This window comes from Oncorhynchus masou, chromosome 11 (genome assembly GCF_036934945.1).
Source record: "Oncorhynchus masou masou isolate Uvic2021 chromosome 11, UVic_Omas_1.1, whole genome shotgun sequence".
Lineage (NCBI taxonomy): Eukaryota > Metazoa > Chordata > Actinopteri > Salmoniformes > Salmonidae > Oncorhynchus > Oncorhynchus masou.
The window spans coordinates 48,300,116-48,315,241 of NC_088222.1; the positions used below are offsets into that span (position 1 = coordinate 48,300,116).

Genomic DNA, 15,126 nt, shown 5'->3' on the forward strand with positions numbered 1-15,126 from the left:
TATTTTCTTCTATTTTTTTATTTTAGTCTTTTCAGTACTGATGGTGTTTTGGCATTCTGATAGTTGATTTCACTGGTGTGTGTAACGGTTTTCTGTAGGCGAAGGAGAGTCGGACCAAAATGCAGCGTGTAGATTGCGATCCATGTTTAATGAAAAAACGTAAACACGAATCAATACAAAACAAGAACGTAATGAACGTAACGAAAACCGAAACAGCCTATACTAGTGTAAACTAACACAGCGACAGGAACAAGGACACTAAGGACAATCACCCACGAAACACACAAAGAATATGGCTACCTAAATATGGTTCCCAATCAGAGACAACGATAATCACCTGACTCTGATTGAGAACCGCCTCAGGCAGCCAATGACTATGCTATACACCCCACACAACCCCAAGACGAAACACACCACAAATAAACCCATGTCACACCCTGGCCTGACCCAATAAATGAAGATAAACATAATAAATATAGACCAGGGCGTGACAGTGTGTCAGCGTTTACATTGTTGCTTTGCACTGTTTGTTTTGGTGTTGTTGGTGCTGGAGAACACACAGGTGAGTAGATTTCCTCCAGGCTGACACTTGTTTCAGGTTCTCTTTCCACCAGATAAGGTAAGTCCATTATGGTTTCTGAGTGTGTTGTTTCATGGGTTTGTAACAGGTATTTCTGGTTCATTCTGTAGATTCGTTTTGGTTTTTGTACTATGTATGACCTTGGCTGGTCACGTTTTCCAAGTGCAATTGCGGGTTGCAATTTGTTGACTTGTCTGATCCTTACTTGTTCTCCTTCCTTCATGAACGAAAGCTTACGAGTGCCTTGGTCAAAGTAGTGTTTTTGTCTCTGTTGTCTGCTTGTGAGACGGCTCCTGACATGCTTTAACAATCTCTTTGAATCCGTAATCTTTGCCTTCAGCCTTCTTCCCATTATTAGTTGTGCAGGTGAGAGACCTACTCCGTCCAGGGGTGTGTTTCTGTAGTTGAAGGAGAGCTATGTAAGGATTTCCATTGCTGTCTTGTGCTTTTTTGTACAGGTTTTCACAGTCTGAACTGTTCTCTCAGCTTGGCCATTTGACTGTGGAAATCTAGGGCTCGGCGTGAACTCCCAGCTGGTAGAGAACTCTGACATTTATTGACTCACCAACTGTCTTCCATTGTCGGAGAACAAAACGTCAGGCACCCCATGCCTTGCAAAGATTGACTTTAGTGCCGTAATTACGTGTTTACTTGTTGTTCCACTGAGCTTGAAGATTTCTGGGTATTTTGTGTAGTTATCCACACATGCGTCGTTGTAATGGAGGAGGTCCACTCCAACTTTGGCCCAAGCTCTCTCTGGGACTGGATGAGACAAGCTCCCTTTGGTTGTTGTTTGTGTGTGTGTTGCAGACTGCACATTCATCTGTTTAGCCATGCCTGGCCAGAACAGAACATCCCTTGCTGGTTCCTTACATTTCACGATTCCCATGTGTGCTTCATGGATTTTTTCCCATAATTTCTTCTCTCATTTTCTGAGGAACGACAGGTTTTGAACTTTTGAACAGCAGTCCATCTGAGTATGTCAAGTCCTCACTGAAGGTCCATTAGTGCTTTATTTTCTTTGCAACTTTCTCTCTCATGTCTTGCTATCATTTCGTAACTGTTTCTGTGACCAGTCTTAACTCTTCATCTTCTTCTGGTGCTGTTTTGAATTGCTGCCATTTCTCTTCTGACACAGGAAGTTGATGAGCGATGTAGTTTACATCCAGCAATTTCTCTCTGTTCCTTCAGGTGTGCTCGGCTCAGTGCATCAGCAATGTGCATCTCCTTTCCTGGTTTGTATGTCACATGTAGACTCTGTCTCTGTAGACTTATCAGCATTCTCTGCAGTCTAGCATGGTACTTTCTAGAACAACTTCTTGAAGATTCCTTGTTTCCAAGGGCTTGTGGTCTGATTCCACCTGGATCTGGTATTGATGAAATACAGGTATTGATGAAGCTTCTCGCAGCCATACACTATCGCATTTTCAATTTGAACTTCAATAGGGTAGGGGCATCCCAAGGATACCGGATAGCAAGGACCCAACTGGTGGAGGTGTGTCATCCCATCATCATTCTTTCAATTAATTCTCCAATAGTCTATTACAGGCGTAAAAACAACATCCAGTGAAATTGCAGAGCGCGAAATTCAAACTACAGAATTATAAATATTAAACTTTCATAAAATCACAAGTGTAATACATTAAAATAAAGCTTAACTTCTTGTTAATCCAGCCGCTGTGTCAGATTTCAAAAAGGCTTTACGGCGAAAGCACACCCTGTGATTATCTGAGGACAGCGCCCTGCATACAAAACCATGAAAAACATATTTTAACCAGGCAGGTGCGACACGAAAGTCATATATAATAAATGCCTTATCTTTGATGATCTTCTTCTGTTGGCACTCCAAAAGGTCCCAGTTACATCACATATGGTCCTTTTGTTCGATAATGTCCTTCTTTATATCCATAAAAACTCAGTTTAGCTGGCGTGCATCAGTCAATAATCCACCCAGTTTCCCTCCATCAAAATGCATACAAAATGAATCCCAAACGTTACTAATAAACTTTTCCAAACAAGTTAAACAATGTTTATAATCAAACCTTAGGTACCCTAATACCTAAATAAATGATCAAATTTGTGACGGAGATTCGTTATTGTCTTTACCGGAGCAAAATGCCAAAGAACGCGCTCTCACTCACACGCTTGGAAACACTACAGCCAAAATGGGAGCCACCTAGAAAGTTGAGCATTTCTGGCTCATTTATCCAAAAACCAGCCTGAAACTCTTTCTAAAGACTATTGACATCTAATGGAAGCCCTAGGAACTGCAATCTGGGAGGACTTTGCCTTATAATAAAAGTGACAGCCATTGAAAATAGTGGTAGGCTGAATTCTTTTTTTGGGGGGGGGGATGGTTTGTCCTCAGGGTTTTGCCTGCCATATCAGTTCTGTTATACTCACAGACATTGTTTTAACAGTTGTAGAAACTTTCGAGTGTTTTCAATCCAAATCTACCAATTATATGCATATCCTAGCTTCTGGGCCTGAGTAACAGGCATACTTTGGGCATGCTTTTCATCCGGACGTGAAAATACTATCCCCTATCAAAGAGAGGTTAACATGTTCTTCCTGCCACACACACACACACACACACACACCCTCTGCTATCCTTTCCATGACATGACCATCAGATAGGTTTGAAAAAGTCAGACAATTTCAATGAAGAGCTTTTATGTAAAATACACATAGAAATAAAGTAAAGTGCACAAGCCAATTGAAGTAAAAGGCTCATTACAGTGAGTGAATTACGTAATAAGGAAACATCATTGTTTAGTCACATAATTAGTCTCACATTTCCATAACAATTCATTTATACAGGTGTCATAATGTGTCTGTTTTTCTGTCTGTGGTCCAGCAAGTTGTTTAAAACAAGATCTGGAATAATGTTTGATGCACTTCATGAAAGTGCATGTTTTGAAATGACTTACATAGTGGATACAGCATAAAACGGTATTTCTATGGGAAACAGTATCTCTTTTAGGCAACTATTCCAACAACAAACTCTCACAGTCAATGCAATATTCTCTTTCCCTTTATTATCTATTCTTGCAGATATGTGCATAATGTGTATGCATATTCACCCTCTAAAAATCTCTCCTCTCAACATCTCAAGTCCAGCCTGATGTGTCCACATGGAGTCCTCATAACATATCCTCTTCCACACTCTGAAGGAACAACAATACCACATGCAACACAAGCAATTACTGGATCACAAAACAAGTGTCATGCCACAGAATGAGCATTCAGTGATTCCTAGTGACTGATAGGGCTTTGAATTATGTTTTTCAACAATTCTAGAGTTGTCTTCCCCTGTCACAATTTTCTCAGCTCAGCGATGTGCAGTAAATATTTGGCTCTCAAGAGGGAAGTGGAAAAGTTGAAGATAATGGAGTCCCAGCTTCACCCCTCCTCCTTTTTCAAATCAGCTCCAACATGTTCCAAGACAACAAGCATTTGACTGACCATCTGAATGAGCAGTGTCTCTCTAAGTCCCCTTTTTGGACTCCCATTCCTAAAAAAAAACAAAAAAACAGGACACACATTTAGTGTTTGTACGTAAAGTACACCTACGAGGGCTGATCATGCTGTACGTTTGTCACAGTCTGCGTTCTGATTGTGATGTAGAACATTGAGACACAGTGCTACTTAATAAAACAGGCTAATGTCAATGGGTGCCCTGGATCTTGTTTTATGACAGCCTACCTTGGCTTTCTGCATGACGTTCCCCTTGCTAGATGAACAGATGGATGGGGGGCACTTCCGCATCTCCGCAGCACAGTTGACTGGCATGGATGCCTCAGTGTATGTGTTGTCAACTTTACTGATGCGGACCTGGACATACAGTATGAGGAAAGAGAAGTTGAGAATATCAGTTTATGGGTAAATAATACTACTTCGACGTACAATACTCATCAAAACACCTCAGATGGAAATACATGCTAAGACAGTAAGAAATCTTCAACATAAAAACCCTAATAATGCAAAGCAGTGTTGGGGTCAATTCAATGAATTCTCAATCAACTGAAACGTAGAAGCATTTTTTTTTCAAACCTTGGTCCATTTATCTTATTTTAAATTCAAATGACTTCCTGAATTGGTCGCCTTCAATTCGAATTGACCGCAAAAGTATACGGTTTAGCTTATCTACAATAAACCATGGTCTAGAGTAGACTTGATATAACTCTTAGTGATGTGCTGTAGGCTAAGCTGTAGGCCAGGTACCTTTCTGGGTGGTTTGCTAGTGGGGGGTTTGCTCTCTGTGAGCGGACCCAGCACCCCTCCAGCCAGGGACTTCTTTAGGTTCTCCTTCACCTCATTGAGACGCAGCTCCAGGTCCACCCGCTCCCCCTCCTTCCCCCTGCAGCTTTCCTCCAGCTGGGCCAAACGCTTCTCTAGCTGCTTTTGCTGCTTACCTGAACACACACAGCCATCCATTTGTTAGGCTCCATGGCTCCTCAATATGTCTGAGTGATGAATTCCTGTACTGTGGCCAAGCAGTAGGTGGACCATTAATCTATGCAAAATAAATGGTCTAGGTTTGCTCTCTCTATTTAAGGAAATTCAATCCGAGTTTGAATGTGTTTTACTTTCTTACCTGTAACATCCTTCAGTTGTTCCTTCACCTCTTTCCTATCATTGCGTAATATGAGTAGGGCATTTTTTATGACCTCTCGCTCCTTCTCCATCTGTTCTTTCTCTTTCAGGTACCTTCTGGCATCCTCCTCGGCTCGTGTTTTGCCATACTTCCCTGATACATACTGATTCACATCTAAAGACAGAGAAACCCCGAAAACACATTCTGAGTGGTCACATTTATAAATCATATAGGTATATTCTAGGAATAGTCTAAAAAGATAATGTCCAATTCCCCCCTATGTTCCCAGCATCACACACAGTCTTGGCTGACCGTCGGGGGACTTACTGGAGCCGTGTCTCTTTATGGTGACTAAGGAATCCGCCTTCTCTATCTCTCTGCTGCTGGAGAAAGAAGAGTGGCGTTTCACCTGAGCTCCTGGTCTGGGTACTGGCTCCTCTGGCTGCTGTGGAGGGAAGCGTAGGGAAGGGGGATCGGGAAAGGAGATATGATAAGAAAGACAGGGTAACAGGGAGGGAAAGGTGTGTAGTGGAGAAAGATATGAGTGAATAAAGAGTTGAAAAGAGGTGATGGCCAGTGGTGAAAGAGAGGAAGAGAGGATGAACTCAGATGAACTCTGTCACTAATGTGTGATATGTAAAGTTTGGAATTGGAAAAGTTACTGGAAACTTACTGTTTTTGAGAAACTAGACCACACGTTAAATAAACTAACCACTTCAAGTTGAGCAAACTGGAATGTGAGAGATTTATCACAAAGTATTACAGTGAAATTGTGAAAGCTGGATTGAATGAAAAGACTTGACACAGCTGGATACCCAGTTGGATATGATTGTCATACTTTCCAGCAAAGAGTTTTCCCAAAAGAGTCCGGCTGTGTGCGAGCTCTCTGTACTGCTTACACAACTCAGAACATTTCTGAAAGAAGCTCATCAGAAATCATCCATGGAACACTATCTCCCCTCCCACATACACACAGAGGAGCCTATCGACTTTCAGCAGGCCTTCAAACTGCGCTAGAATAAAAAGCCCTCTGACTCCTACTCCCTGAGATATGAGAGGATCGTGGAACAGATCATTCATCAACTGGATCCTTTAAGCTTCAGCTGCAGTTAAGGGTGGACACAGACGTGCGGATTCATTCGATTTACTGTAAATCTCCTTACCAATACACCCTCATAAGGAACCTCATCATAGGTTCTGGTGTCTGTGGAGGCGCCACTGGAGGAGGTAGCCCAACTATGAGACAAGATGAGGAGTAAAGAGACGTAAGCGTTTACCAATAATGACCATCTAGCATTAGCAATGTACTCCCCTTACAATGTTAAGCACTTTGAGCATTTAGAAAGGATCCCAGGCCAAAGGGCCAAGCCCCACTCTATGAGACTCACAGGAAGGAGTGTCTTGCTGCGTCTGTGATGTTAGTGATGGTGTCCACGTCCACATAGTCGTAGTGCAGGGCCTCTGGGGTGGTGGCGCAGCCAGACTCTGCCAGCAGGACCCCCAGCCAGCGGCCCATCTCCTCTGAACAGCTGGCCTGAGACACATCACCACATGTCACTGATCCCAAAGGGGACTAGAACCCATGAGACAAACCGGAGATACTGGGCAAGAGATTTAAGTCTGTAATAGGGGAGAAAATATCATAAATTGGGATAAAAATACACACACACACAGACATACCTCCAATGCAGCCACCTCGTTGCCTCCTTGCAGGATGCGGAAAGCGAAGGGGTGCTTGGGCCCCAGTCCAGGTACGACCTCAGCCCCATGGAGGACCACAGTGCTGATGTGAGTACGCAGGTCACCCCTTTCTTTGTGCAGGTACAGTGTTCCACCCTTTACACAGCACCATCTCTCCCTCCAACACTGGTTCACAAGCACATTCAGATAACCTGGGGAAAAGGGAAAGGAATACATACATATTCTCACTGTTGGACTTTCCATAAAGGTTATTATATGGGGAAGTGGAAAATAACAGATTTTAAAGGTGGGAGGACAAAAGAAAGATGAGAATAGTAACATAATGCAGAGTACATAATGTATAGCCTGGGAGGCTGCAGAATCTCAATTTGCAGTAATAAGTAGCTACAACTAGCTATGCACAGGGTTCAGCCCAGAGATTATGACTGAGAGAAAGAAAAATGTAAAATATGACATGGATGTGCTCACCACAGCGGGGATTGTCGTCACGGTAGGAAGAGGTCAGAGTGTCTCCTGGGAGAGGAGGCTTCTTCTTAGAGAAACTGATGATCCTGTTGATCTTCCGTCCAGCCGCTCTGCTCATAGATCCTGTCAGCTCTGTAAACGCCCCCCTCTTCCCCTTCCCTGAATAGAAACACACAGTCATTTACAAATGTGTCTGAAAACACTTCTTTTTTTTAGGATTCTTATTTACTGGAAGCTCAAGTTATAATGTGGCGCAATATTTTTTTTGGGGGGGGCGGTCGGAAGTCTCCCCGCTCTGCCTATCAGGTGCTACTCTCTCTGCCTTGTGTACGTACAGTATATGTCCTATGATGTCAGTGTGAGACAAAGGCAGGAAGAGGGCAGGAAGGATGTTTCTGCTCTGAGCCACACTTCCTGTCTTTTATGTGCTTTAGGTAAAACATCAAAATGTTTACCCCTCTTCTGACCCAAGAACATGGATCGCTCTCCTTGTTTATTCATGAGATTTTTCTCCTTCTCTATGTAGACAATCTACTGCCCAACATAGTGCTACACTTCACTCTGCTTGGGCCTGTGACTCACAGTTTAAAATACAGAACAGAATGTTTTTCTAAAATTCAAATACAGATCCTCCTTACATCTTGTAACTGACGTGGTCTTTCACAATGTAGAACTATCAGAATGCAGACAGGTAAATACAAAGCTGCAGTATGTATATAAGAATACAGACATACGGGGATGCTCAGGTATTTTGAGGCAGATTGGGGCCTAACCTTGGTCACAGTTGTCCCGGAGCTGACCAGAGGGCAGGTTGTCACCAGTGGCCACGCTGTCAGAGTCGGAGGTGTGCTTGTCAGCTCCTAGTAACTAATACAGAAGAAGGGAGGGGGGGGGGGGATTAGGTTAGTGGCGGGGCATGCCATGCTCGCCAGAAAGGCATGTCACTGTACTTGTGCACGTGGCTTTAAAAACTTAAAACACGGGGATCACATGACCCTTGAACGAGATGGCCGCATGAACTAAGAGCTCCGCACAAGTAGTTTCCATTTCCTATTCTTACCTCCACTCCAAGTTCAAACCCATTTAGCTTTAGTAAGAAAAAGTCATGGCGGCTACAAAAGGCGACACTACAGGTGACATTTTTACCCGGACTCCATTATTAGCGACGGAAAAAGCCTCCAAGAAGAAGCTAGCTTCAGAAAAAGCTAGCGCCAGGAGCAAGAGAACCCGGGGCGGCAGGGTAGCCTAGTGGTTAGAGCGTTAGACTAGTAACCGGAAGGTTGTGAGTTCAAACCCCCGAGCTGACAAGGTACAAATCTGTCGTTCTGCCCGTGAACAGGCAGTTAACCCACTGTTCCCAGGCCGTCATTGAAAATAAGAATGTGTTCTTAACTGACTTGCCTGGTTAAATAAAGGTAAAATTAAAAAAATTCCCCCCGAGGCACAACGAATGCCAACCTCGCACTCTGTCGAAGACATCCTTTCTGAGTTGAGATCCCAACGTACAGAACTAAACACCAAATTAGATGCCATTAACTCTCAGCTCAGTGCGATAGGGGGCAAGGTGACAATCCTGGAAAACGCTTTGCCTGACATCAACAACAAGATGTCCAGGTGCCCCTGCATTTATGGTTAAGGCAGAGGGGCAAATCCTATCCATGGAAAACTTATTGACAGATGCCATGGAAACAATAGCATATGCTAAAAAGAAAATCGAGCATCTGGAAGAGAAAACAGAGGACCTGGAAAACAGGGGGCGAAGGAATAATTGTGTTCTATTCAATCTGGGCGAAAAAGAAGAGGGAAACATGCCACTGATCCGCTACCTGCAAGACAAACTTCCCGAGTGGCTCCACCTGTCCACCGACAGGCCCATAGGACTCAAGAGAGCTCACCGAGCACTGAGGCCCCCACCAGCAGCCAGACAACCACCGCGCCCAATCACCATACGTTTCCTGAGATTCACCGACAAGGAACGAGTCCTACAGACGGCGAAAAACAACACCATCACATTGGGAAACGCCAAACTCGCTTTACACCAGGACCTGTCAGCTGGTATACGCCGAAAGCGCAGAGAGTTTGACGAAGTGAAGAAATACTCAATTGACCGAGGCATCTTCAGGGGATTCAAATACCCAAACGAGCTCAGGATTCTTCACCAAGGAACCTTACGACACTTCAACACTCCCGAAGAAGCAAAACGTTTTTTGAAAGACAATCCTGGTCAATGAGAAACAGACCAATGACTAAATGCGTTTTATTCGGAACACATAATTGAGACTGAGCGGGGGGAATAGATCCAACGGGATGTGTCGAATTGTTTGGGAACTCGGCTGGGGTGTTCAGAGATTATTATTTTATGTACACCATTTATTTTCCTTTTATGTGAACGCAGCTGTAACTGCTATCCACTTTTACCCAGCGATGACTTGCACTAAAGTTCGATTACTGTTCGATGACGATGACTAGCACCTTAAATCTATTGACATGGAACTGCCATGGTCTAGGGCATGCAATAAAACGGAAAAAGATACTATGTGCTCTAAAAAATGGAAAAAGCAGACATCCCGTTATTACAAGAGACACACCTCTGTGATGCTGAACATGCCAAACTCCGCAGAGCTTGGGTGTGACAGGTGTATTTCTCATCTTTCAAATCAGACAGTAGAGGCACAGCCATACTTATCCATAAAAATGTTCCATTCATAATTGACAAAAACATATCTGATCCGGAGGGAAGATTTATTTTGATAACTGGGTCACTATATGGTCAACCAATTACTATATTAAACATATACGCCCCTAACACAGATACTCCTGCCTTCATGTCAAAAATGATAACCCTGTTCAATGAGCATTGTGTCTCCTTTGGCGTGGTGGCCGGAGACTTTAATTGTATCCTTAACCCAACCCTAGACAAAACATCTCAAGTCCCCACCACAAATCCTAGATCTGCAAAGATGTTGAACTCTCTTACTAAAGAGATGGGACTGATAGATATCTGAAGAGAGACGAATAGCTCATCTATGGACTATACATACTACTCTAATGTCCATAACACCTACTCCCGTATAGATTACATTTTTATCCCAAAGAGTTTCATAAATTCAGCCACATATACAATCGGACCCATAGCACTTTCAGATCACGCCTTTGTCCACCTCCACTTTGACCTCTGCAAAACATCCCGAGGTCAAAGAGCTGGAAATTCAACACCTCCATGCTATCAAATGAAGTGTTCCATACATTGGTAACTACATGGATAGACAACTACACACAAGACAACAAAGATTCTCCTGTTTCTCCGGCCACAATGTGGGACGCTGCTAAAGCCACACTAAGAGGTCATCTAATCGCATATGCTTCCTCTAAGAAAAAAGCAATGGAGGCACACAGGCTAGATCTTGAGAGGGAGCTGGAATGCTGTGAAAAAATACATAAACAATCCCCAGACAGCACCTCCTGGAGTCATCTTAAAGCAGTCAAAGCCAAACTGAATTTGGACTACACTCGGGAGATTAAAAAAAAGGTTTTCTTTACTAAACAGAAATACCATGAGTATAGCAATAGGCCCAGTAGATTGCTTGCTTACCAATTAAAAAAGGAGCAGTCAGAGCGTACAATCATGGCTATCCAAACAGCAGAGGACGAGGTCACATACGTCCCAAAAAAATATCAATTTAACTTTTCATGATTTTTACTGCAAACTATACACTTCTGAGAGAAAACACATGGCAGAACTCCACTCTTTCCTAGAGGGAATCTCGCTACCTAAACTATCAGAGACCGACCAAGAAGATTTCAACTCCCGCTTCACTCCTGAGGAGATCCTGGAGGCAATTGCATCCATGCCACCTAATAAGTCCCCAGGCCCAGATGGATTCCCAAGAGAGTTCTACAAAACTTTTTGGCCCCAGCTCCACCCCATCTTCATGCCAATGCTGGAGGATTTTTGCAAAAACAGAGTTCTCCCAGACTCAATGCACACAGCCCGCATTACAGTGTTGCTAAAAAAGGACAAGGACCCTCTATCCTGCTCGTCCTTCCGGCCCATAAGCTTGTTGGATTTCGACTATAAAATAATTACCAAATTGCTCGCAAAAGACTAAACACTCTTCTTCCCAAAATAATAAAAGCGGACCAAACTGGATTTATTAGAGACAGATACTCTTCTGATAACATTCGCCGTCTTTTTGATATTATTGATCAATTAAACGCACAGAAGACCCTGCTGGCTTCACTGTCCTGCTGGCTTCACTGGATGCTGAGAAGGCGTTTGACAGGATGGAGTGGAGCTTTCTGTTTTCAGTCTTAGAAAAGTTCAATATGGGCCCAAATTGTATTAAATGGATCAAATCACTATACTCTCATCCAAATGCCATGGTGACTACTAATGGACTGAACTCTGACAGATTCCCTCTGGAACGAGGCACAAGGCAAGGGTGCTCGCTGTCCCCCCTGCTCTACCTGTTGGGGGCGGAGCCTCTGGCAGAGCTGATAAGGAGCAATCCAAGTATTATGGGTGTTTCTGCAGGCGGCCTGCAGCACAAGATTTCGCTTTACGCGGATGATGTCTTGCTCTACATATCCAACCCTGAGAAATCCCTCCCTCTCATTTTAGACAAAATTGCTAAGTATGGCAAGTTTTCAGGTTATAAGATCAATTTTAACAAATCCACTGTCTGCCCTCTCAATATTACACTCACCAGCTCTATGAAGACACTATGTCCTTTCCAATGGAAAACACAGGGGTTTCAATACCTCGGGATCTTCATAACACCAGATCTGAATAGCCTTTTTAAGGAAAATTATCTTCCACTCCTGGATCAAATCAAGAACGATCTCCAAACCCGGATCTCCCTCCCAATTAGCTTAGTAGGAAGAATTAATGTCATACGTATGAACGTCCTCCCTAGACTGAACTACTTATTTCAGATGCTCCCATGCTATATCCCAGTTTCCTTCTTCAAAACAACTAACCAAAGCATCACCAAATTTATATGGGGCAATAAAAAACCTAGGATCAAGTTTTCCACTCTATCGAAACCTGAATCTAAGGGTGGTCTTGCCCTTCCCTCCCTTCAATTGTACTACTGGTCTGCCCAAATCCGCAACATGCTAACAAGAGTCAACGTGGATTCAGATAGAAGCCCAATCCTGTGGTTCATTGCCCTTAAGCTCAATTATATTCATTAATAACTTTAGTGAAGTGGGCAACATAGCCAAAACCTTTGTGATTTACAGCACCCTACTAGCGTGGAGGGACTGTAAGAAATACCTGGATATTTCCTCCCAAATATGTTCTCACTCGCCTATAGTAGGCAACCCAGACTTGCCAAAAGCCCTGAGGGATGCCAACTTTAATCTTTGGCATACTCTAGGAATCAGGACCTTTTCAGACCTATTTCATCAGAAAACCACTACACTGAAATCCTTTCAAGAGCTCTGCAGTGAATTCGATGTGCCAAGATCCATTTAAAAAACAAATATCTTCAAATTAGACATGTCATTTCCTCATTTACCTCAGGAGGTTTAGAACTCAGTTGAATGATGTTGAAACCCTTCTTGTCACAGCACAATCCATTAACCTGTTACATCTATAGGGGCGCTATTTCATTTTTGGATAAAAAGACGTGCCCGTTTTAAGCGCAATATTTTGTCACAAAAAGATGCTCGACTATGCATATAATTGATAGCTTTGGAAAGAAAACACTGACGTTTCCAGAACTGCAAAGATATTGTCTGTGAGTGCCCCAGAACAGATGCTACAGGCAAAACCAAGATGAAACTTCAACCCGGAAATGAGTAGGATTTTTGAGGCTCTGTTTTTCATTGTCTCCTTATATGGCTGTGAATGCGCAAGGAATGAGCCTGCCCGATCTATCGTTTCCCCAAGGTGTCTGCAGCATTGTGACGTATTTGTAGGCATATCATTGGAAGATTGACCATAAGAGACTACATTTGCCAGGTGTCCGCCCGGTGTCCTCCGTCGAAATTGGTGCGTCTTCAACTGCACGTCTTTTTCCAAGCGATTCACCGGAGAAAGGAGACTACCACGAACGATATATCAATGAAGAGATATGTGAAAAACACATTAGGGATTGATTCTAAACAGCGTTTGCCGTGTTCCAGTCTATATTATGGAGTTAATTTGGAAAACAGTTCGCCGTTTTGATGACTGAATTTTCGTGTTTTTTTGGTACCCAAACATGATGTACAAAACGGAGCGATTTCTCCTACACAAAGAATCTTTCAGGAAAAACTGAACATTTGCTATGTAACTGAGAGTCTCCTCATTGAAAACATCCGAAGTTCTTCAAAGGTAAATGATTTTATTTGAATCCTTTTCTGGTTTTTGTGCAAATGTTGCCCGCTAAATGCTACGCTAAATGCTACGCTAGCTATCACAAATGCTTGTTTTGCTATGGTTGAAAAGCATATTTTGAAAATCTGAGATGACAGTGTTGTTAACAAAAGTCTAAGCTTGAGAGCAAATATATTTATTTCATTTCATTTGCGATTTTCAGGAATAGTTAACGTTGCGTTATGCTAATGAGCTTGAGGCTATAAATAGAATCCCGGATCCGGGATTGCTCGACGCAAGAAGTTAAAGGCTAAATATCTTACATCTATAGACTCCTTTCTGAGAAAGGAGGCTCCTCCTTTACTCCTTTGAAAATAATCTGGGAAAAGGACCTTGGTCTGACTATCAGTGATGAGTTATGGGCGGAGGTTTGCAACAGGGTATACTGCTCCTCTACCAATGTAAAAATGAAAGAATCTAATAACAAATTTTTGTAAAATTTTTATTCTACTCCTTTGAGACTCCATAGAATGAAAACAGATATGTCTCCTAACTGTAAAAGATGTACCTCTGAAAGTGGAATCTATATGCATGTATTTTGGAGCTGTAGAGAGATTGCCAGATTCTGGCATCTATACATACTGCTGCACAGAAAATACTAGAGGTACAGTTTGTTATGACCCCGTGTATCTATCTTCTTAATGCCCAGCAGGACTTTGTTCTTGATCCTGACAGAGAAAATTTGCTCATGACTATTACATACTTTGCTAAGAAATGTATTCTTCTATTGTGGGCCTCTAATACCCCTCCTACATTTAAAATGTGGATTGACCAGATTGTTGACTTTCACCCTCTTGAAAAGCTCACTTATGACCTCCACAAGAGACAGCCCAAGTTTGATAGACTCTGGTCTCCACTACTCAACTATATTTCAAACTGGACAGAGTGAATGGGGTGACTAGAGAAATGCGCAGATACATGTTGTGTAAGGTACTGTAAAACCTAAAAACAAATTATTGGCCCGTCATCTCAGGGAATGCTAGAAATAGCTGATAAGAACCTTGATAGTGCTGCTGCAAGTGTTATGTTTTTTTGTGTGTTTTTATTTTAACTTTGTTTATGAGTACGTGTATGTATGTATGTATGTATGTATGTATGTATGTATGTATGTATGTATGTATGTATGTATGTATGTATGTATGTATGTATGTATGTATGTATGTATGTATGTATGTATGTATGTATTGTGGCAAAGAAGGGGGTCGAGTGGTAAATGGCAGATATGTGAGAGCAGAACTAATAAACGGGCTCTGCCCGATCACTAAAATGGCCACCCCTGTCAGAACTACAGATCACAAAATGGCCGACCACCAAAACTACAAGTCCCAGAAGCAAGGGGAACCCTCAGAAGGTGGAGCCAACCCACAGATAAAGGGTCAAGAAAAACCAGGAAGAGAAGAAGAGAGTGCTGGAAGGACC

At 42.7% G+C, this 15,126-nt stretch overlaps 1 protein-coding gene across 5 annotated transcripts in view; it reads right to left on the reverse strand.

Annotated features, from left to right (window-relative positions):
• Nucleotides 1-122: 122 nt before the first annotated feature.
• LOC135548776 (actin filament-associated protein 1-like 1) overlaps nt 123-15,126 on the reverse strand; it is a 53,870-nt gene continuing 38,866 nt past the window's right edge. For 4 of the 5 annotated variants that reach the window (XM_064978682.1, XM_064978679.1, XM_064978683.1 and 1 more), the window contains exons 9-18: nt 8,117-8,210; nt 7,347-7,502; nt 6,858-7,069; nt 6,566-6,711; nt 6,341-6,413; nt 5,505-5,622; nt 5,178-5,351; nt 4,805-4,995; nt 4,286-4,414; nt 123-4,094 (exon numbers count right to left, since the gene is read on the reverse strand). In XM_064978682.1, coding sequence (XP_064834754.1) covers nt 4,068-4,094; nt 4,286-4,414; nt 4,805-4,995; nt 5,178-5,351; nt 5,505-5,622; nt 6,341-6,413; nt 6,566-6,711; nt 6,858-7,069; nt 7,347-7,502; nt 8,117-8,210 — 1,320 coding nt within the window. In that variant the 3' untranslated portion in view covers nt 123-4,067. The remainder of the gene's footprint in view (nt 4,095-4,285; nt 4,415-4,804; nt 4,996-5,177; nt 5,352-5,504; nt 5,623-6,340; nt 6,414-6,565; nt 6,712-6,857; nt 7,070-7,346; nt 7,503-8,116; nt 8,211-15,126) is intronic. The other variant, XM_064978680.1, reaches the window with a different exon arrangement.